Raw genomic sequence first — 24544 nt, 5'->3', positions numbered from 1 at the left:
GTATACCCGACAATATTTATCGACAGAGTTATCGGTCCTGAATAGGACTGATATAGTTGGGTATGCGGATAGTATTTATGTATTTTGTATGATAAAAACAAGTGTTTTTATTACCTCGGTTCATTTATTATGACGTCGATGATATGTCCGGGTCAAAGTTATTTAGACCGGGTTATTACAATCTGCATATACATGTTTACATAACTTATACGAATTTGGTAATTATCTTTATTTGCCGGGAATATACATAAAATATTATTTATTCCCATAATGAACGGATAATTCCCAAGGGATTATTTGGTATCAATGGTTTTCATGTTTATTTGTATTAATTTATCAGCGTTGCCATCACGATTTGTATGTTTACTAACAATACGCATTTTGCTATCATGTACTGACAAATCTGTCCACTTTTTGATTGCTTATTTCATTGGCTTAGAACATTGTAAAATGACAAACCTGTCTGACAGTCATTTATGGTACTGTTGCTTTGAGACAACATTAACAAAAATAGGCTTTGAACTTGTTTTCAGCAAAGGCGAGAACTCTTAGATCTGTCTAATTTCCTAACCAGTCTTAACATTTTCCTTAAGTTAGGGAAACCAACGTTAAACAAAGCTGTAAATTTTCGCTTGACAACATTAATGTGCGTTTCGGCTATAAAGTTTACCTAGGTTGTAGGTATTCCTATGGGCACCTTTAATAGCAGACTCGTTCTTGTATTGTTATGAATCACAGTTTATGGCCAAACTCAGTAAAGATCCATCTAAATTCCATTTAATCTATAAATTCAATAACACTTACCGTTATCTTGATGATATTTTTCGTTAAATGATCAGGAATTCTCTAAATATACTGCCCAAAGGAACTTATTACGAAAAAATCCAATATAAACAGCAATAACTGTACTTTCCCAGATTTAGATATTTCACTTTTTTACACGGGAAACTCTACACAAAAATTTACGACAAGAGGGACGATTTTTCGTTCCCTATTGTAAATTTTCCTTTTTTGGACGGTGATGTTCCTTTGCCACTATCTTACGGTGTTTATATAACACAACTCGTTTGCTATGCCCGTATCTGTAGTGACCTTTTGGATTTCAATGAACGTAATCTATGTATAACTGGTAAATTATTAGGTCATGGATTTTGTTACCACAAATTACTTAAAACCTTTACTAAATTCGTCCATAGATACAAAGATTTGGTTTGGAAATGTGCCTGTAGAAAACTTATTGCGAACGGGTTGACACATCCTCATTTTCGCGGTGATGTTGTTTACCGAGCCCGTAAACTTAGATGCGATCCGAGTAAACTTATCGATCCTTCAAATACACTTATTCTACAAGGTTACAAATCTAACGCCGTAATTAGATCTTTGAATATTGTTTTTATTTTTATGAATATTGACTTTGTTATCAGTAAATTAAAACCAAACTAAATATTACTATCATACACATCTGCAAATTCACGGTCATGAAATCTGTCGATATCTATATTTTGGCATTGCACCAGGTCATATTTTTCTCTGACTGTTGATGACGTCTTTACATCTAAATTCATTAGATATTAGATGTGTGCTGATTGATATTTTAGTCTTAGATACATGCTTTTTGTATTAGTTGATAGCTTTGAACTAGCTTTCAGTAGCTGCAAGTACTCTTAGACCTGTACTTTGTGTCTTCCAGGCCGTTAGTTTTCTCGTTTGAATTGTTTTACATTTGTCAATTCGGAGTTCTAGTACTTTAAAGCTTACTATGCATTAATGATTTTGCTCATTATTGAAGGCCGTACTGTGACCTATCATTGTTAATGTTTACGTCATTTGATCTCTGGTGGAGAGTTGTCTCATTGTCAATCGTAGCACATCTTTTTTTTTCATATTTATCTATAAGTTGAAATTGGGCTTTAAACTAGCTTTTAGCAAAGGCTAGTACTCTTAGGAGTGTTTTTAGTGTTTTTTTCCTCAGTTCCGATCTGATAAGCAAAGCACTTTCCAACTGATTTTTATAGTCTGAACTATTTTCACACTACTGTCCAAGGGTAGGATAAGGATTGAACACTCGCAAACATGATAAAAACCCGCCACATGCATTCTTTGTGTGCCTGTTCAAAGTCGGGCACCGGTAATCCAGTTTTTTGCTGAATCTCTTATTCTATTTAGATCATTGTTGTATTGTTAATCAGGCCGTTGTTTTTCTCTTTTGAATTGTTTCACATTTTTCATATCGGATCTTTTACAACTTTCTATATCATGGTATGGGTTTATCTCATGTTTGAAGGTCGATGAACTGTAATTGTTCTCATCTTTGTCTTTTGGATAGTTGTCTCATTGGCAATCATACCACATATTCATGGACGAATTTTTCATCTCATCAATTCACCGATAGAATAAAACCAAGTTTCTTAATTGTTAACGTGTCTTTTTAATTTTTCTACTGATAGTTTTTGTGCAAAGAAGTTCTCAACAGTATGTCTTTTCAATCTGATAATACAATGCTTTGGCACTGAAATATATCCTTTACTCATGCAATTTACAATTATTTTATCACATTGAATCAATTGCCCTTCCGGAGCACCTGGGATCATCCAGTTTTTGGTGAGGTTCATGTTGCTCAGTCTTTAATTTTCTATTATGTGTTTTGTATACCGTTGTTTGTCTTTTGGTCGATTTTCGTTTTTTTATTGCCATGGCGTTTTCAGCTTGTTTTTCGACGTATGAATTTTTATTCCATTTGCATGGTATCTTCCGCCACTCTTTTAAAGATTAAAACTAAGTTTCTTAAAAGTTAACGTGTCATTTTTATTATTTTTAGTTCTTCTAGTTTTTGTGCAAGTTAAAGAGAGGCGAAAGATACCAAAGGGACATTCAAACTCATAAGTCGAAAATAAACAGACAACGCCATGGCTAAAAAAGAAAAAGACCAACAGACAAACAGACAAACAATAGTACACAAAACACAACATAGAGAACTAAAGACTGAGCAACACGAGTCCCGCCAAACACTGGGGTGATCTCATGTGCGCCAGAAGAGTAAGCAGATCCTGCTCCGCATGTGGCATCCGTCGTGTTGCTCATGTTAGTACAAATTCGGTAGGACACATTCGGTAGTTAACATTCGGGGAAAAGGGGACGGGATTGTAGTTAAGACATTTGGAACATATCCGCTATCATCTGTGAAACGGTTATTCCATAACGGTCAACTAACTTGTGATGGCGTCTGTAAAATTTACGAAGGGATCCCAGACAGTATTCATGTAAACTTAACATTTCAAATGCTTTGACACTAAAATAGTTACAGACAGTAAAAAAAATACCGGCTAATTCCATATCGATCGTTGTAAACTATTATAGAAGCCGGTTGACAAATGAAACGTCGTTATAAAATTGGTGTTATTTTGTACTTTTTTCTATCTCGTTTTGCTCAAATAAGATATGTGAATAAAGGATATGTGAAGTATACACCATGCTGAAACATGACACAACCCCATAGAAGGTAATATACGGTCTTCAAACAGCAGTCTATACAATGTGTCAAGTTCAAAATCACCCGAGTCAAGAAAAGAAAATAAATACAAGAAATGAAATAACAAACACTTTCAACTAAAAGTGCCACTGTTATCACAGATGTGTTCCTTTACTGTTATTAATAATTGTTTTTCCACTTAATTTCATAAGGACCAAAATGAAAACAGTACGCGATTGACGTATTAAAGAAGCCAACAGATATTTATACGACACATTCTCAGTATACAACCCAGATTTCCCTAATTATGCAAATACAAACATACTCTCACTACACCAAACTTTTCAAAGAGATATTGTTCTTCTGTGGACCGATATCATTACGGTATCCTTCATACCAACACACGAAACTAACATGAGATTTCCATTCCTATTGTTAACTTTCCTTTCCTTGATAAGTTATGTTCCGTTGGCTCTTTCTTGTGAAATGTAGAGTTCTTAGTTGGCTCAATATGCGCGTGTATCTAGGGCCGTTTCTGAATCAATGAACACACTATTTATTTTTTATTGTTATGAACACAATATTTTCTGATTTCAATTAATACAACATTTTATTAATAAAAAATAACTTTTCTATAACTATAGATTTCATAATTGGTCAAAATGTTAACTACATGTTCGTACAAATATACAGCTTTTTCACTGTTAATTTTCATTTCATTTATGATCAAACTTACAAGATTAGGATTGTCAGTAACTGCAAGACTTTTGATAAAGTAAAATACATTATTATTTGACATTCACCTTTCTATTTGTCGTTAACTGTATATTTTTCTATAGGCCATGACAGTTTATCTTTTCCATTCTTCTATAGGACAATTTATTTTTTCCATTGATCGATTTTATAATAGAGGGTATAGATTGAGCGCTTAAAAACAATTTAATGGGTGTATTTCTGTTCTGTGTCAGAAACCTTGGTCAATGGTTGTATTCAGTCATATACAATTGGTGCTGATGGTATATCATTGCTCATCTTTTTTTATTTCTTCACACCATTTCTATTTTTTAGGCGCTTGAAATGTTCCATAAACGTTTAGTCAATTGCTGAAGATCGTATTTTGATCTTTTTTTATTTCTTCACACCATTTCTATTTTTTAGGCGCTTGAAATGTTCCATAAACGTTTAGTCAATTGCTGAAGATCGTATTTTGATCTTTTTTTATTTCTTCACACCATTTCTATTTTTTAGGCGCTTGAAATGTTCCATAAACGTTTAGTCAATTGCTGAAGATCGTATTTTGACCTTTTTTTATTTCTTCACACCATTTCTATTTTTTAGGCGCTTGAAATGTTCCATCTGACGTTTAGTCAATTGCTGAAGATCGTATTTTGACCTTTTTTTATTTCTTCACACCATTTCTATTTTTTAGGCGCTTGAAATGTTCCATAAACGTTTAGTCAATTGCTGAAGATCGTATTTTGACCTTTCTATACTTATTGATTTTTGTTTCCATAGATGCTATCTCGTTGGCGTTCACTCGCTTTTCCATATTCTAATATATTCTAAACACCGAGAATTACACACACTGGCATAGTAAGGTGCAGTAACATTTGATCTTTTTGTTAAACAATGCCACTTTAATATAAGTACAACATCCTCCAATTAGTTAGTATTTTTGATGTTATATTTCCGTTCTCCTTTTAATGTGAAATTCATTTATTTGAAATTTAATTTATTTCACGTACATTCTTACTTAAGAATGTTTGCTTGGATTTTATTCTTTATAAATTTTCGTAAGTATTTGCCTATTTTATTTGAATATATTTGACTTTATGCAGCACTTTTGATATGTTTTCTCTACTGTAATCCTTTGTAATTGAATACATGTATATTAAAGTAATGAATACACCATACTATTGATGATAATTTGCATATACATGTACAAAACGTTATAAAGAGTCTATAATCGTTGTGAAGACTTTCTAGACAGGTGAAAGCATAGTTACAGAGAAGCTGCTGCTAACCCTCAAATTAAAGTCTTTACCTTAAATTTTATGGCCGTTATTAGAAGTTGGTCGATCGCTACAAAATTTCTTTTCCAAACACTATGACGCATGTAAGCACGGAATCCTCCGGCTTTTCATGGACATTTACATACTAAGAGTTATAGTATACATTGGAACTCTTCGCTTTAACTTTTGACTGAAAGTTAAGTGAAATTTCTTAGGCGACTATACCAGAGACACCGTTTTTGATTAATATGATAATACACGTATTGGAATTCGCGACAAAGCAGATAGTCTTAGTAATTTTGGGTTTTTACAAGAAAGCTCCAGAAACATGTTTTGGAAATATTTTATAACACTGGATAAATCAAGTTCGATGTTTAATTTCGGTTACTGCTGCCGACAAAAGCGTTATGAAACCTAGTATTGTATGTTAAAACGATTGCTATTGGGTTTTTTTTAACATTTAAAGAAAAACAATTATATTCTTTTTGTGAAATATGACATACAACAACCAATGACGAAGTTCTGAACTTGAAAGAATAAGATTAAGATTTGGTTTACCTTTATGAAGTAACTGTTTCACATATGACAATGCATATGTTCATTGTCGTAACCACAACCCGGTCATCCTTTACTCGAATTTGACATCACCGAATGAGACTTAATTATCACCAAATTTGTACTCGTACATGAGCATTACAACGGGTGCCACATATAAAGCAGGATCTATCTTATGGAGCACCTGAGATAACCGCTAGTTTTTTTTGTGAAGTTCGTGTTGCTAAACCTTTCGTTTTTAGGTTGTGTTTTCTAGACTGCTGTTTGTCTTTACGTCTTTTTTTCCGTTTTTTTTTGTCATTGCTTTATCCGTTTGTCTTCGACCTATGAGTTTGAATGTCCTTTTGGTATATTCCGTCTCTCTCTCTTATAAGCAAAATATGGATCCACACAAAATTTGTACCTTAATCATATTAAGAATGTAAAGTTCCTATTAACCAATCTAAATATACGGTTTCTTGATGATAGCTATGGGAAACTAGATTCTTCTAGTCTTTCCAGTCTTGTTCCTTTCAGTAGGAATTCTTGATACTATATACTGAGTGCCAAAAGAAACGCAACACCTACATTTAATGTAAAAATTCAAACCGATTGATCTTCTTTGGAAGTTGACGAATCGTTCTTAGATCTGGAAGACTTCATAGGACATACATATAGAACATTTCCAGCAATTTTCAGAGCTTTACGATTTTTAGATTTTAACGTTAACAAATTTCACATATTAATACAAAATCAAAAAATGAATTTCACACTTTGGATGGCTCATTTCCACCATAATAAACCCCTTTGGCAAAGATTATCGAAAAGAACTACAGATTAAAAAATGTCCTTTGCATGCGGTCCTGTGTGATCACATTCTGATGAAAATTTGTGAGTATTGATTTTGCCCCTTTTGGACTAATCTACAAGAATCTGAACTGAAAAAAGTACTTGGTATAGGAGAACATAATTCATGAACATTTATCAAAATTAATTCTTTTCAGACAGTTTTTAGCCAATCATAGTAGGTTAGATATAAAGTGTCCTACTCACGCAAAATAACAGTACTTGTATTCATACGACAGAAGTGACGTATTATGGTAAACGGTTTTCCGTCAGTACGTCCGTCCGTCTGTCCTACTGTCCTTCTATCTGTCCGTCAACAATTTCTGACGATATTGGATAAATCGAGTTTGGCTTCAACAAATCTCATCAAGCTTTTGACAATGTCAGGACCATTATATGCAGGAACGTCCCATTTGATTTAGGTGATTTCATTTTTTGCCTTTCCAGATTTATGAGACTTTGTTCATGAAAATATTTTCATTTTTCAACTTGTAGTACATATACTATAATTCAAGTTTGCTTTAACCAAATCTATGGTGGCATACAGCTGCCATCGAATTGACCAGTTGCCCAGATAATTATTACGGCAAATTGATATATTATTACGATGTTATCTCGATATGTCGACTTAATTATCTCAACAAGTCGACATAATGGAAGCATTAAATCGACTTGTCTAGATAGTTAACACAACATGTCGACATACTTATCGCGACAAGTCGACACAAGCTATCTCGACAACTCGACTTGAGGTCGCGATGAATGTCCGTAACTGCCCTTGTCTTGTTAAGTTGTCGAATTAATTATACTACAGTTGATAGGGCAAAAATCTTTCCCGCGTTTACAGTCAAGTTCCGAAAGAATTAATAGAGTTCCGAAAGAATTCTATTTTTAAACTATCTCAGTATCTCGATCCTGACTTGTTGTGATTATTAATTCGACAACTCAACAAGATAAGGGCAGTTACTGGCATTCATCTTGACCTCAAGACGAGTTGCCTAGAAAGCTTTTGTCGACTTGTCGCGATAAGTATGTCGACATGTTGTGTTTACTATCTAGACAAGTCGATTTAATGCTTCCATTATGTCGACTTGTTGAGATAATTAAGTCGACATATCGAGATAACATGTCGACTTATCGTAATACTAGTAATATATCAATTTGCCGTAATAATTATCTGGGCAACTGGTCAATTCGATGGTAGTTGCATGCCACCATACAAATCTTATCAAACTTTTCTGCAACGTCAGGACTAATTACGAAAATGCCTAGATCAATTTTGATAATTTACACTTTTATCGTTCTCGAGTGATGGTACTTTGTTCATGACAATTGTGAATTTTCCCTTAAAACATATCAAATGATTACCTGATTCGGTCGTACCATGCGCTTGTGGTAATACTGTAACAAGCAGGATTGGGATCGTTCTCTCAACTATATCAGTAAAAGCTTACCTTTCCGGTGCAACTGATTTCACACTCGTTTTCATTGTGGCTCTAATTACTCAATCTTTATAGTTTGCTGTGAAGTGCTGGACAAAACTGTCGGTTTCTGTGTTGCCTTACTTACAATGTTCTTGACTCGAAAAAGAAATGTGAAATTTCGAAGAATACCGTTTTGTGATTATACAAATGTAAAAAAATACAGTATATAAATAAAAATATGTGGTATGATTGCCAGTAAGACAACTCTCCCCAAGAGACCAAATGGCGTTGATGTAAGCAACTATTGGTTGTCGTACGGCCTTCAACACAGAACAAACGCACACAAAGATGAGTGTAAAACAATTCAACCGAGAGAAAAATCCCCAACGGTCTGATTTATGTACAAATCTATAAACGAAAACAAATATGATAAACAGCAACAAACGACAGCCACTGAATTACAGGATCCTGACTTAGGACAAGTACATTTAGCATGTGGTGGGGTTAAAAATGTTTGCTGATGCCAAACCATTCCCCTAACCTGGGACAGCAGTGTAACAGCACGACATAAAAACAAATGGTAAAAATCATTTGAAAGAGCACCTGTCCTAAGTCAGGAGCCTGTTGTTCAGTGGTTGTCGCTTGTTGGTGTGGTTCAAAGATGTTTCTCGTTTCTCGTTTTTTTATATAGATTAGACCGTTGTTTTTTTTTGTTTGAAATTTTTTACACTAGTCATTTTGGGACCCTTTATAGCTTGCTGTTCGGTGTGAGCCAAGGCTCGGTGTTGAAGGCCGTACTTTGACCTATAATTGTTAACTTTTTGTACATTGTGACTTGGATGGAGAGTTGCCTCATACCACATCTTCTTATTTATATCAATTCATCAGATTGACACAATGCACAATAAACAACTAACAAATAGACAAAGGACACAAAGTAACGATCTGAGAGAACTGGCAGTTACTGACAGATAGTTCAAGGCCAATAACAACTGATAAAAAAATCATGTATCCAAGACTAAAATATCCAGCAGTATTTAGTGTAAAGACATCATAAACACTCTTAGAAAAGCATAATATTTGCGTTTCATTGCAAAGATTTGCGTTATAACGAAAATATAGGATGTAATGTAAAAAGACAATTTGTGTGGCGCTAATACTCTTCCATAGCATAGCCCTTTTCAATTGTCTTTAATATTTTATATTTGTGTTTATTGTATTGAACATAACTCATGCCGATTGTTTTCTTGTTTGAATTGTGTTACATTTTGTCATGTCTAGGCCCTTTATAGCTGACTAAACGGTATGGCTTGCTTTTTGATGTAGATTGTACGGTGTCCTATAGCTGTTAACTTCTACGTCATTTGGTCTCTGGTGGAGAGTTGTCTTAATGGCAATCATACCACATCTTCTTATTTTATAACAACAATCACCTCTTTCTTGCTACAAAATGCGACGAGTAGCGCCTTCTTGCTTCAGAACGCGAAGAGTAGAGCCTTCTTGATTCAGTACGCGATGAGTAGTTGACATAATAGTCTAATATATTAATTAAGCAGTACTATATCTTCCAGGATAATTGTGCGTCTTTAGGATGTTCGCTAGATACATATGTTTTGCAAATGGACCTATTTATTTCGTAACGTTGATGCAATATACATTATTTATGAAATTGACTTCAGAGATGAAAATCTAACTGCGTTGACCTTCATCAGCCAAAATCCTCAAGACATGAAAACATAAATAAAGCAGGCTGACACTGTGTGTGTGTATGCAAATGTTAACATAATGCAATCAGTCTAATTTTGTTTAAGATTTTGCAACTAGTATTTATCAAGTGGTTAAGGAAGAAAAATCGTGGGATGATAGCCAAAAGTATTGTAACCTGAACAATGGTAAACTTGCTCATGTCTATAGCATGGATCTTATACCTGACAGCTGGAAAAATAACAATGGGTTCTGGGTAGGAGGTTTACTGAATGACCAAGGATTTAATTGGATTACTAAAACGAAAGGAAAAGGTATGAACAACATCCAGTTAAGTATTCAATGTGGACAATATCAAGTCTAAATATTCAATTGTTCACATGTGCATGCAGAAGTAATGCTTTTTTGTTCTCATGTTACAATATTTATCCGCATTGTCTCCATTCAAGCATAAGCATTTGGAAGGAGACATGGATATACGTAAATGATACAGAACATCAAAATGACGACATATCATGTTTATAAAAGGAATTTAAACACAATGTTATATTTGAAAGCGCTAAGAGAAATATTATATATTTAAAATATTTTTTTTCTTTAATTATGTGTTTTTCGGAACTATTGTTTACATGTACTTGCCGGTCTGTTTTTACCTTCAAAACAACTCACTTAGTGTGTTGTATACTGCGTTCGCCGTGTCCATCCGTCCGTCTGAATTTTCGTTGCATATTACTCTGCTTCTTTATTATAGAGTAATTATGTATTTGTTCTGGAACATTATGATAATCATTGTGCATTGAGAGTTTTAGATCTTACGGACAATCTCATCCTGATTTATGATACTTTGAATATTAGTTATACATATTGAGTATGACATTTATCATCATATAGTTCTCGGCTTCTGTGTTAAACAGTCATTTAATTAGAATTATACATTATGATGAGTTGTGTCGTGTAAGAGATTCCCAGATCTGCTTTGCATTCCCGTACTGTTTGAATATACTTTTATTTTTATACCCACTGAACATGGAATGTGTCGATGTCAAACAACTAGTAGGGGTATGCTTTACACAACTATTTGATAATAATATATGCAAACTTTGTCACAATTATGTTATTTTACAATTAACCTTTATATAGACGCAGAAATTCCTTTAGAACCGCTGATATATCATAGGAGATGTTACAGACCGTCATTTATATTGGGAGGTCATTCTATTCAGGATTTGTCAGCCGAAGAATGTTTCAAGCAATGCAAGTGGAAAGGTGTAATTGGACTTAAAGTGAGTTTAAGTCAACTTTAAAGTGGACGAAACACTGAACTTTTCTACTCACATCCTTTACTGTTTTCCTTGGCTAAATATTTCACATTGAACTTACTTTCCTTCCTAAGCTTATTACATGTATTAAGTAAACATATCACAAATATCAGATACCGCTTTTTTTTTTTAAATTGGACACCTCATTTTATCAATTCAATTTCTATTTTTGTGTTCAATTATTTTCAAAAGAGGTACATGTAATGATGCGTACATATGAAATAACGCCTATGCCTTTCTTTATGTTGTGCTTATTCTATTTTAGTGTTAGTGACGCATAGGTCTTATTTTTTAGATTTATTTCCTTTGTTGTAATTGCTGATAACATCTTCAAGAATCGCTAGGTGGAGTAGTTTAAGAAGGAGTTATTTCGTGAAAGTTTTTTTTTTTTTTAAATCAAAAGCATATGTACATAACTCTAACTTCCGACCAGTGTCGCACAATATTTTCGAAATTTCTAGCATTGTCTCTTAACTAAACTTCTCAGTGAATTGCATGTACAGAATGAAAAATGAAAAATAAAATATAGACGAGAAGAAAGGGAAGGTCTCTTCTATACGCAGTCTTCTATACGCAGTTTATTTTCGATTACAAATGAAAACTATTCTTTTGAGCTTTCCTATAATCAAATTTCGAAAGAAAACCTAGACATTATGTTCTAAAGTAAATGTTTCAAGAACGTAATAGGCGATTCATTTGGTTATTGTTAACATATACAACCAGCCATGTGAAACTGCATCTGACTATGGAAAAAATACATATAAATGCGATTTTTTAACTAACGTTGATATAGTGAACTACATAACAATAATTTCCCTGCATTACATATATCAACATAATACAAAACCTTATCTTGTAATAGAAAATGTAAATATATAAATTTTGATCTGGTTGTAATGGTAATTGTCGGCCAGCCAAGCAGGAAAAAGAGGGTATCCTTTTTCTTTGTATTCAACTCCTCGTATAGTTTTAAAATAGAATGTTTGAATATACATTAAAGATATACATAATTACAAGTTTGGTTATTATGTTGAGCGCATCTATATCAACGATTAAATCTGCATCATATCTCAACTTTCACATAGAATTTGACAATAAGGGTCGACAGAGAGGCAAACTTCTCGACAAAAGAGATGATTTCAGCTTTTCAATTGTGCAAAATTCAATTCTATGTAGCAACATTCCAGCAGCTTCTGTATATAAATTTTACATCTCCAAGTTGATACGAGCGCTTGTGTTTTCTATCATGGTTCTGCTGCTTGCTAAGAAGCTATTAGCAATAGTCCCTAATGTTGAACAATTTATCCCTTTGAAAGTTTTACTAACGCCTGCATGATTAGCCCCGGGTTGACCGTTATGGAATATTTGTTACAGATGACCACGGATATATCCCGATCGATGATTATTCGGTAAAACTTAATAACTGACGGATGCAACTAATGGCCTAGGATCTGCTTACCCACCTAGGACACATGGGATCCGGTATTAAGTGGGGTTTCCTAGTCTTTAGTTTTCTGTGTAATGTTTTGTAGACTGTTCCTTGTCTTTTCGTCGCCAACTTTGCCATGAGATTGTCAGTTTTCTTCGACTAATGATTTTTGAATATCCTTCTTGGATTGTTTTAAACTACTCGCTTTGTGTACACATCTGGATAATTTTACAGATTTATTTTCCAAAGGTGAAATTAACCAAATTAGCAGCAGTTTTCTCCAAAGATGATTTCCGTCTTTTTCAGCAAATAACTAAATAATCGTCTCGAAAATGACAGTTTTTCGAGTTTGTCCAAATCAGTAGAGATCACCGTTCAAAATTAGCAGTCAAATGCTTCCTAAAGCAGATTATATAACGAATGTCATCACCATTTATAGTGCCTTTCAAATTACAAATCATTATTGCAACCTGTCAATACGAGACTTTAGATATTCAGTTGCAGTTTTACCTAAGTGTTCAGCATGTTGATAGAACACATATTGGTTTATCCCGATGATGAGTTCATCAGATCAGCTCGTTATCTTGATTTTTTAATCTATATCCTCTCATAAACAGCTAAACAAAAATCAGATTAAGTGTCACTTCTTTTTTTATGAAGTGTAGTTGACCTTTGTCAACTTCCTAAGTTGAGAGATTTAACCAAATTTTCGAAGTCCCCTGAACAGTACAATATCAAAACATTATCTCCATTAGCTACTTCTTGGAAAATATCTCCCAACGATCTTTATAGGAACACTTATAACAATTTAGAGTTATTATCCACATTCACCATTATTATTCCCTTTAAACAACATATCTTTAACATCGAGTACTTATTTTCGATTATTATGATATCCGGTATAGCTAAAATATTTTGCAATTCAATATTTCATTTGTAACAAAAATATGACTGTTTCTATATCAAATAAGTTTAGTGTTATTCTTATCCTTTTGATCGATATAGGTTATTTTGATGATGTATTTTAGTTTTTTTTTATAGTATATAAACTTTTGAATTTAATCTCGACAGAGTTTTTACTGTTTATGTGAAGAAAACTTACGAAATGTTAGGCGTACAGCGGATGACCATTGTGATGTAACTTGTGATGGGAATCCATCCGAATTATGTGGAGGACCGAAAGGGGTATCCATGTACAATCTCAGTAAGTATTATAGCCCAATAATGGCAATATCAAACAGATGTAATACAATGTTTATTGAAGCTAGAGTGTTTAGATCTGGATTCCATTTAATACCTTACCTGCTCTTGTTGATCGGCTCCTTTGCGTTTGATAGAGCATGCAATTTTATATAAATTTCTGCACTTACAAAGTAATGCTGAAGTTAACCTCATCAAGTCGAATTTATATAAAATATTCAAAAGTTCAATGCTAGTAATGCTCTAAAATTTGAACAGCACTGTACAATATATTAATACAATCTTCCTAGCGTATTTAAGCATTGATAGTTCATTTGGATTTGAGCACACATATGTTTTAAACGGAACGTAAGGAGATTCCATTTGAACTGAGCATTGTGTAGAGATTTTTGTCGCTTTGAGAACCTCTGATTTTATATTTAATCCAGAGTTCAGCTTTAAATAAAAATTTCGTTCTGTAACCCAAGTATGATGATAGCAGACATACAATTTGGTGAGAACTTATCATATTATCCTTATTTGCATTGCTACAATATGTTTCCGTTCGATTTTACAGATAACAAGGCTGTGTTATGGGGATCGAACGAGCCAAATGATAACTACGAATGTGTTTACATTCGGAAGCAGCACGACCAGAATACTTTACTATGGTTTACTTCATCCTGTAATATGAGACTGAGATATATCTGTTATTTTGGTAAGTGTATTTGTTTAGGTGTATCCGTGACGACAAACATTTCTTTATTGATAGGTCAAATATATCATCATAAAAGATTACGATAAATGCAGTTATTTCAGGACGCATCAAACTACATGTATAACGAACAGTCTTTCTATGTTGTGATGTTACACTATTGTTTCAGATAAGGGTGAAGGTTTGGTACCATTAAAACGTTTAAACCCGCTGCAATTGTTTGCACCTGTCCTAAGTCAGCAATCTGATGATCAGTAGTTGTCGTTTGTTGATGTGGTTCATAAGTGTTTCTCGTTTCTCGTTTTTTTATATAGATTAGACCGTTGGTTTCCCGTTTGAATGGTTTTACACTAGTAACTTTTGGGGCCCTTTATAGTTTGCTGTTCGGTGTGAGCCAAGGCTCCGTGTCGAAGACCGTACTTTGACCTATAATGGTTTACTTTTATCAATTTTGACTTGGATGGAGAGTTGTCTCATTGGCACTCATACCACATCTTCTTATATCTAGTTACCAATAATGATTATAAATTTACCATTGTTTTAGACGTAAGAAGAAATGAAATCATACTTGCAATCAACTACGTTACACAACAGTAAGATGATGTATTAGCCATGTTAGCCATATAGTTAATTCAATAATGTTCAATGTTTTAATAGAAGACCACGAAGCGTGTGGTGTGAAGAAGTACTGTCTAAGATCGTCCATTCAACCTGACACGTGGCAAGCGTCAATGGAAGGTTGTCGTCTGCTTAATGGTACAACTGCCATAGTTGACGTCACTATGATGTATGACAATGAGGATACAAGTCTGCTTCCACCAGGAGAATATTGGGTTGGATTAAAGCGTTCTCGTCGATGGGAATGGACCAATGGTAATATCAAATTAAATTGAGACTATGCGATATTCAAAGAATCTTTCACTGTTATGTAAATTAAGAATTGTGCATACTGAAATTGTCAACCGTGCAAATATTGAAATAAAATATAATTATGTTCCCTTCAACTGAACAAAGTTGGAATATAATCTTCACATACTTTTAAATAGACAAATTTCATGACATTTATATTAGAAAGGACAAATAATCAAGTTTCGAAGTAGTATTCATAGTTACAGAAAAAAGCATAAAAAATAATAAAAAAAAATCCTTTCGAAAGTACGGTTACTATGATGATCTAGTCGATCCGTACTTAGACGGTCATGTATATGTTTCCATATAAAAATACAGAGATGTGGTATAACTGTCAATGAGATAACTCTCCACCATAGTCCAGTTGACATTAATGGTAACAGCTTCCAGTTTCTTTGATCATTGTCTTATATATCTATATGTTTCTAAATTGACTTTATGTATCTTCAGTCTTCCTTTAAAATGCCACCATAACTATTGTACCTCTTAATGCAATATCCAAAAGACTAAGCAGTCAATACATTTCAAGTGTACAAAATACGTGCATATTTACTTATAGTATGTGCAATACTACTCAATTACGAATCAAGTTTTCATAAGTTAACCAAAATTCAAATATCAAACATAATGATGCTTAAACGGTTATTAAGGAATCAGAACGAATCTAATACACTTTTCTTGTAGGATTACCGATATCTGCCAGTCTGTTCCGCCATCGACAAACATTTGCTGTCATTGATAAGTGTGTAGCTTTGTCTAATGTAGATGGTTCACTTGGTCTTGTGCCTTCTTCCTGTTTGGAGAAAAGACCTTTTATTTGTCAGTACGGTAAGCATATCATTATGTATTTGTAGAAATATATTCTATATTAAAACATATGATATAATTTGTAGGCGAACACAACGTGTATATTTACCTTCAACACATTTTCATCACTAACACAAAAAACTAACCCATTTGAAAGCCTAAACAGAACAGCACACATCGTGCCAACTTTGAATTTACGTAGCTGCGATCCTAATTTAGCACAATACTACGCTTTTATGTACAAAATTCACAGAAACAATATATCGTTTGAATCACGCTAATACTGAATCAATGGCTATTGATCATGGGTTGGTGGTATCATCGGAAACTAATATCTATATCACAAAAGTTCCTGGTCCAGTGGTTGATAAAAGTATTATAAGAGTACATCACCTGTCTCTGGAATGAACTTCATCAGGTACAAGCGGACCAAAACTTTGTTGTGAATTGGAAATGTACCGGCAAAATATATCATTTGAATTATGCCATAGAAACATTCATCAAAGATCGGAAGTGTGTTTTCGTTTATTGTTTGAACGAACTCTTGGTTAAAAACTCTTGATAATAAATATTGCTAAATCAGTAGTCAATAACAACAGTTTCCGTTTAACTAGTAAATCCAGTCATCACTTCTCACAATGACAGAACCTCAATAAAAAAAAATGAAATCATTACAAAGCACAAAAAATAAAGGACATGCAAAATTGTATGAAAGAACTTACGATGGAGTAGGGGCAATAAGGCCCTTATTTGGCCCAATTATTTCTGCAAATATAAAAGTTTTCCTACATATTCTTAAATTTGACCTAACTAGACTAAGGTACAAGGTATTCAGAAAATAAAAACAAATTTTACAATTTACGAGTTAAAATGGCAACAAACCATGACGAAATTTGTATATTTAGAAAATTTTTCTTGATTTTCCTTGTTTTTTTTGTAATTTAATTAGATTCTCCGATAGCTTCATAAAAAACTATTCATGTATAAAAAGAATTATTGATCAGGAATGGGGATTTGGAAGAAAAACGAATAAAAAATGGATACCGCTATCGTTACACGTGCTTCTACACTAAGCAGATGGTGGTAGGTTTTAAATATTTTGATATCAAACGAGCTGTCAATTAGTGTTTTTTAATTCTTCAATTAGAATAAACTTAAATCAATTTCTTTATTAACCGAGCGAATCTTCCATTTTTTGAAATAAATAACAAGAATAAAACTTCAATAGGACATATCATTAAATTTCAGACATAAGGGATAGCGAAGCACACAAAATCAAACATTCTGACACAATGCAAAGTTACGGAGCGACAACAAGAACATTTCTGATATCACAAAATATGACCAGCACGCGGACACCACATATGGACGCAGAAATACTGATTAGAAAAAGCCGAAACGCCTCAAACTCGAGTGATCCAAATAATTCAGAAAGCACGGAGGATTATCAAACATTCTTGTATAAGTCAGGTATGTGATCTATGACTTTTTTGTGTATGATGTGATATATGATACAAAATGACTTAATATTAGACATTAACTAGTTCACTGAACTTCTACGATGGCGATAATGAATAATTTATTGATGTTTGCTATGTCTTATATTCCAAACTTACTAGGCGGATAAAAACATGAGATGCTTTACCATCTCGAGGGTCCTGATTTCACTTAGTTAGAGTACATGCAATTCTGTTTTGTTTTCACTCCTACTGCAGTTCCATTTATTTTTACTCCAAGTACACAGAATTCCATTTATCATCACACTTTTTTGAGTAAATGCAATTCATTTAATTTTAACTCCCTTGGAGTATATATCATTCCGTTTATTTTACTCCTTTTTCAGTAAATTTTTTTCCATCTATAATAGAAAAACAAAGCATATGGGGTATCAATCCATGACACAAAAAGCAAAGGAACAGCGCTTTTATTGCTGTTCTTCATCTCAAAGTCACAGTGAGGCCTTCAACACGGACCAAAAAAAACCTCTCACCTCACTGCAAGTTTTAGACTGTCCCTAGCACCGGTTTGAGCGGAATTCTTTGCAAAAATAATTTAGATATATCTGCTTATATCTCTGAACCTATGGAATATTCACTGTTATAATACTTTACTGGTATGTTTCATATGAATAGAAATAATGTTTGATAAGAACAATAGGTCACAAAATCATCAGTTTCAAGCTCGAGAAAAAAGAGATCTAGAAGTTACCATAAAACCCACTTTACATCGTCCGGAGTCTAGGCTTTATGTAAATGAATTTCAATAGGCGACCGTAGATTGGACATGAAACGATTTGGAGAATAGACAAAAATAAGTTTTGTTTTATATTTACAGTTATGTATCTTGCAATAGGAATAGCAGCAGGCATGGGACTTGTGTTTTCACTTTGTATAATAATATACGTTGGCAAAAGGTACGTTTTATTGTTTTATTGTGTAATGTTAATGCATGACCAAGAATACACAACAGTAAATAAAATTGAGAATGGAAATGGGGAATGTGTCAAAGAGACAACAACCCGACCAAAGAGCAGACAATTTTGTTTATAAGTGTAGTTGTGTGACCAATTCATCCACAGGATAAAAATCAGAAAGCTGTTTTAACCTACTGACATTCAAAAAAATATACGCTTTCATTTAACCAAAAAACCTTAAATAGATAATCATGAAAATGTCATTCAATATTTAAATGGCTGTTTAAGACATTTTTGATACAACATAGTAATTTGTTCATGTTTCTATATCATTTTGCCATCATGAATATAATCAACCGAACTGAATTGATTAGCACATACCTTTACTTATTTAAGAAATATATTTTGTTTATAAATTTCCAGTTCATCAAATTATGCAATGTTGCTGAATCTAATGTTGAAACTGCCTCAGGAATAGTGGACTTCAGGACTTTAGACGGTGTTGGTTGTTCTGTTTAGGCCCTTTTGGTTTTTATGCTCACACACATTAATATTTTTGGATTTCCAAACTTAAAGTCTCGAGCGTACCTGATAAAAGTTATTTCAGAAGCAAGTGTTGTACTCACGGAATTAATAACATTAGTTTTTTTTTACTTCCGAAAATGTTTTAGTTTTGGTTAAGAATGTTCTTTTTAGCTCACCCGGACCAAAAGATTGATTTCATAGATGAGTCATCTCTAAGCATTGATTTCGGTGGTCACATAATCAGAAATACGCCACAAACATTACAATTTACATACACATCATTGATAGGGTTATTGGAGAAAAGATTTGAAGTCTTTTTGAAAACGGTTTTAATTGAATCTGGGGGAAATTTCCCCTTCTTTTTTTACTAGTCAATGATAGCAGAAGTATTTAAGTATATATTCAAACAATTGGCCTTATTTGTATCTACAAACATAGTAAAGGACCTTGTATGGTAAGATCCGTTTTTTGTGTTATTATATCACAATTCTAAGGATCTATTTTCGGTGCAATTTTTCTGACGTCAATGTTGTTGACCAATAAGTTTGATTTCCATAAGTTTCCATCATGATGATGAAAAAATGCAGTGGCATTTTTTTCACAAAGTCGTCAAATGAGCAGGTGTTCATTTTTCTGACCTTAAAAAATGTCATTCCAAGATTTTTGTCTATAACGCGAAAAGTAAATATGAGGTTATATAATTAGAATTTCCATGAAAACATGTGATGACATTCAGAATAGTAAACTATGAAATGTCAAAGTATTGACCAGCAATATGATAACAATTTACGTAATTAAATATACATGCATCAAGTTGGTACACTGAAACAATAATTTGACAATCTGTTTTTATTGATACATGTGTTTTTACGGCATTAATCAATCCAATATATATGAAACTGAACACGTGGGGATCTCAACTTACAAATTTGGGTACAGACGTCCGGCTGGGGTTTGAAAAACACCCCCCATTCATATATAGATTTATGCGAAAACCTCTACCCTTCATATATTTCATAACAAAATCACAATCCATTTATATATATTTCCCAGCTATCATGACATCTTATTTCAATGAGATGTTAACCACATAGGTTCGGGAACTATTATACTAGTTAGTATAATAGTCCCAGATATGATCCGTGATTCATATTATGAGATATGAAAACAGTTTTTACAGACACATTAGCAGAAGTTGAACATGTATGACCAATTGTCATATAAATTTCTACCCATTGATATATTACCTCCGTGAAATTGCATCCCATTGATATATTTGACATTCCAAAAAAGTGGCCCATACCAGCAGCACGTCTGTGTATACCTTTTTTTTAGGAAGAGACCCCTCCTCCCCCGTGACACTGAACAACTGTTACAGTATACTTCAGATGAACAATTCTGGAAATTGCGAGGTCAAAAACATGCCTAACCGTCTGGAGCACCTGCGATCACCTTCGGCTGTTTTCTGCTCTTTGGTCGGGTTGTTGTCTCTTTGACACATTCCCAATTTCCATTCTCAATTTTATTTTAAAAACTTATGATTGAGCAGCACTATAAAATCGAGGATGAACTCTGGTGCATCGGAATGATAAGCAGTCCATTGTCTACTGCGTTGTAGAACTTCCATACGACCTAAATTTGATTTTTATGTTAAAGGTCAGATATGACCAGCAAATCAAATTGCATGCAAGTCATGTATAAATATAGTGACATATATGACATCTCATGGTTCAGTCATGATACCTTTACAGTAATGTGACAACCGATCATTAATTATACCACAGAATAATTTTAGACTTCTTGATAGGATATATTTTCGTATAAATTTAAAAAAAAAAAAAATTTCTTCTGCAGATGCAGATCGAGAACTACCGAATTCAAGACGGTGCGATATCCGAAGGGCATGGAAAATCCTATTTTGCGATATGCAAATGACACAAATAGTAATCATGCAACACCATCAGAACCAGAAATACTTTATGAAATCCCATGTGATGCTCAAGAATCGCCATTTCGAACAACCCAAAGAATTTTACAACAGAACTATGTAATAAGTAGGGATGGCTTTCCTTCTAATTCCTGGAGACGAAAGAACAATGGAAACCAACAGCGTTATCGACAACCAGAAGTCAGGAATATTCATCCATATTCCGAAAGGTCATATGGGGATACAAGTTATATTATTCATAATGTTCGTGCACAATGCCATCCGTCTGCTAACCCACAAGGTCAGCCAATAGACATAACTTATACTGGAAGTCTAGATACAAGGCTACGAAAGCCATCACAAAATCATCAAAATAGTGATGTCAGACTTTCGGACACATATAGTTTGCCTGAGCAAGGCCGAAAACTCAGTGAACCCATTTTGCATGTTGATACAAGTGACTTGTATGCATGCGTGCAGAAAGCAATGCAAGACTCTGAAGATGACTACTATGATAACAATGATCCAAACATTCGTGTAACTGTATGCTAATATGCGTTATGCATTGAACGTGTAACATATTGCAAAAAATATAAAAAAATACGTAAACCACAACAGTCTCAGTCATCTATATATATATACAAATGTTTGAATGTTTGAATTCCATTTACATTATGTCAAATTCTAAGCGATACTATATTTACAAACTTTTTTCTATCAAACATATTAGCACAACAACAGTATATGTTTGATCATTGAATGCACACCACAATAATATCATAGTATGTTCTACGTACATTTGTTTTTCGTTTGTATTTGCATTTTCCGCACAGATTTCAAAATGTTTTTGTAGTCGGATAAACAAAAAAATATATATATGTATATAAGTGGACACCTATAAGCATTGTATTTTTTTCACCTATTTTACAAATGTATCAATGAATTTATATATAGTTTTAATTCCATTAACGGTACCAATTAATGAGGATGTTCTCCAGTGTGTCACTTCAATAACGTTGACTTCAAGTTTTCATTATTCAGTATGCCTCATTCTCCTTTTGTATCATCCACGGTAAATATATTCACTGGAAGTCGTTATATTTTATAACAAACAAACAAAAAAAAAAACGAATGTGACATATTATTACGAAAATTACAAGGGGATAATCAAAAATCATATGTCCAATAAAAATAGACAACACCATGGCAAAAACAAAAACTAAAACGATGATGAGATTCCTCAATGGGTCTTCACCGAATGAAACTTGTCAGTAAATGTTTAATACCACGAGCAACACGACGGCAGCCACATGTCCTGATATAAGTGTCTGAGCAGAAAGTTGATGAACCAGGGTTATATTAAAGAACGTCTCGTCCTTTTTCTAAAAAAAAATCCTCGGAAGATACCTTGTTGATAAATATTCCGTATCAACTTCACAAATAATACACGATAGTCTTGAAGTATAGATTCTAGGTACTGACGTTGTTTATTATCTTAATTACATTTTATAGTGTTCTTTTATTTGTCTTTGTAAATTATTAACATTACTGTTTAGTCCATTTTTGGTAATATCCTTTTGGCGTGGCTCGGTACTTGTACATCCCGCCAATGTGTTTTGTGCTATGGTCATTTTTTGTATTCCTGTCTTTCATTTTTGCTTATGTGCTTTGTCTATATGCATTTTGTTTTTCATTGTTGCCATGTTTGTTTGTTTTATAGTGATTAAGATTATAACACAATATTGACTGCTGTTCCCCTATTTTTGACATTTTACCTATTATGTCTGTTTGTTTTGTTCACACATTGTTGTCAATATAATGGAATTTTATGCGACTGTCATACAAATGAGAGGTTTAGCTAGCTATAAAACCAGGTTTAATCCACCATGTTCTACATAAGGGAAATGCCTGTACCAAGTCAGGCATATGACAGTTGTTTTCCTTTCGTTTGATGTGTTTTGAGCTTTTGATTTTGCCATTTGATAAGGGACTTTCCGTTTTGAATTTTCCTTGGAGTTCGGTATTTTTGTTATTTTACTTTTTATATCACCCCTGGATTTTTGATGGGGTTCGTGTTATTTACTAAACGGATTTAATGAAATGGATTTTTAATTGGGGCAATTAAAAATCTATTTGGAGTCTTCCGCCTCTTTTTCAACTTTACAATTTATTTGAAACCCTTGGCATTACCTTTGTCTATAATCATTTTATTTATAAAAAAAACACAATTGTTTTAAGTTGTAAACTTTAGATCTGATTGTTCCCTTACACGGTTTATTGATACGTTCACACTAAATAAACTCATCATAGATAACCAGGATTACAATTTAGTACGCCAAACGCGAGTTTCGGCTTTAAAAGACTCATCAGTGATGCTCGAAAAAAGTTTATAAAAGGGCCAAATAAAGTTCGGAGTTTTGCCAAATACAGCCAAGGTGATCTATTACTGATGTAAAATAGAATTGAGTTCAGTTTCCGGAATTAAATGTGTAATTGACAGAAGTAATGTTGCATGTCCATATAAAAAAGTTGACTTAATTAAACTCATTATAGATACCAGGATTCAAATTTAGTACGTCAGACGGACGTTTCGTCTACAAAAGACTCATCAGTGACGCTCGAGTCAAAAAAGTAAAAAAGGCCAATTAAAGTACGATCTTGAAGAGCATCGTGGACAGAAAATGCTAAAAGGTTTTTCCAAATACAGCTAAGGTAATCTATTCTTGGGGTAGAAAATTCTTATTTTTTTGAAAAATTCAAAGTTTTGTATACAGTTGATTTGTAATTATGACCATATCAATAATAAATCATATCAACACCGAAGTGGTTACTACTGGGTTTGTTATACCCTCGGGGAGGAAATCTCCACTAGCAGTGACATCGACCCAATGGTTGTTAATAAACTCATCATAGATACCAGGATTCAAATTTAGACGTGCGTTTCGTCTACAAAAGACGAGTCACAAAGTAAAAAAGGCCAAATCAAGTAAGAAGTTGAAGAGCATTGTGGACCAAAGACAGTTTTGATAGTACTATTCAGACCCTTTGGGTTTTGTGCTCTCCAATAATTCATAATTTTAGTTTCCAAAATGTTGGTCTCGAAGACACATGATGAAGTTTATTCAAGAAACAAGTGCTGCTCGCAAAGAAATCATATCCCTTTAAATTCGAAGAACCTTTATCTATAATGAATCGGTTTTTGAAATAGTCTGTAAAATACCTGATCGTAAGGGAAATATTCATACGATAGATTGATATTTAAGTTTGGGAATACATGCCATATCTGTTAGTTGAAAGCAGGCTATCAGTGACTGTACGTAGTATTATATTTA

General features: G+C 33.4%; 1 protein-coding gene across 1 annotated transcript; it reads left to right on the top strand.

Moving 5' to 3' along the window:
• Positions 1 to 5205: 5205 nt before the first annotated feature.
• LOC127730364 (uncharacterized) lies at positions 5206 to 22958 on the top strand. The gene is made up of 10 exons (XM_052238738.1): positions 5206 to 5262; positions 10097 to 10303; positions 11130 to 11272; positions 13809 to 13941; positions 14494 to 14634; positions 15289 to 15504; positions 16225 to 16368; positions 17596 to 17817; positions 18682 to 18760; positions 21140 to 22958. Exons 1-10 carry the CDS (start codon positions 5229 to 5231, stop codon positions 21762 to 21764), a joined length of 1944 nt encoding a protein of 647 aa, XP_052094698.1. The 5' UTR covers positions 5206 to 5228; the 3' UTR covers positions 21765 to 22958.
• The last annotated feature ends 1586 nt before the right edge of the window (positions 22959 to 24544 follow it).

Source organism: Mytilus californianus, unplaced genomic scaffold (genome assembly GCF_021869535.1).
Source record: "Mytilus californianus isolate M0D057914Y unplaced genomic scaffold, xbMytCali1.0.p SCAF_2, whole genome shotgun sequence".
Taxonomy (NCBI): domain Eukaryota; kingdom Metazoa; phylum Mollusca; class Bivalvia; order Mytilida; family Mytilidae; genus Mytilus; species Mytilus californianus.
This window is presented reverse-complemented; position numbering and strand designations above follow the sequence as displayed.

What these genes read in the sequence shown, in the direction of transcription:
- LOC127730364 (XM_052238738.1), top strand. Translation starts at nt 5,229, where the DNA reads ATGTTTGCTTGGATTTTATTCTTTATAAATTTTC. An exon ending in TACTAAAACGAAAGGAAAAG is followed by an intron (nt 10,304 to 11,129) that starts GTATGAACAACA and finishes ACCTTTATATAG; the next exon opens with ACGCAGAAATTCCTTTAGAA. An exon ending in AACATTCTTGTATAAGTCAG is followed by an intron (nt 17,818 to 18,681) that starts GTATGTGATCTA and finishes TTATATTTACAG; the next exon opens with TTATGTATCTTGCAATAGGA.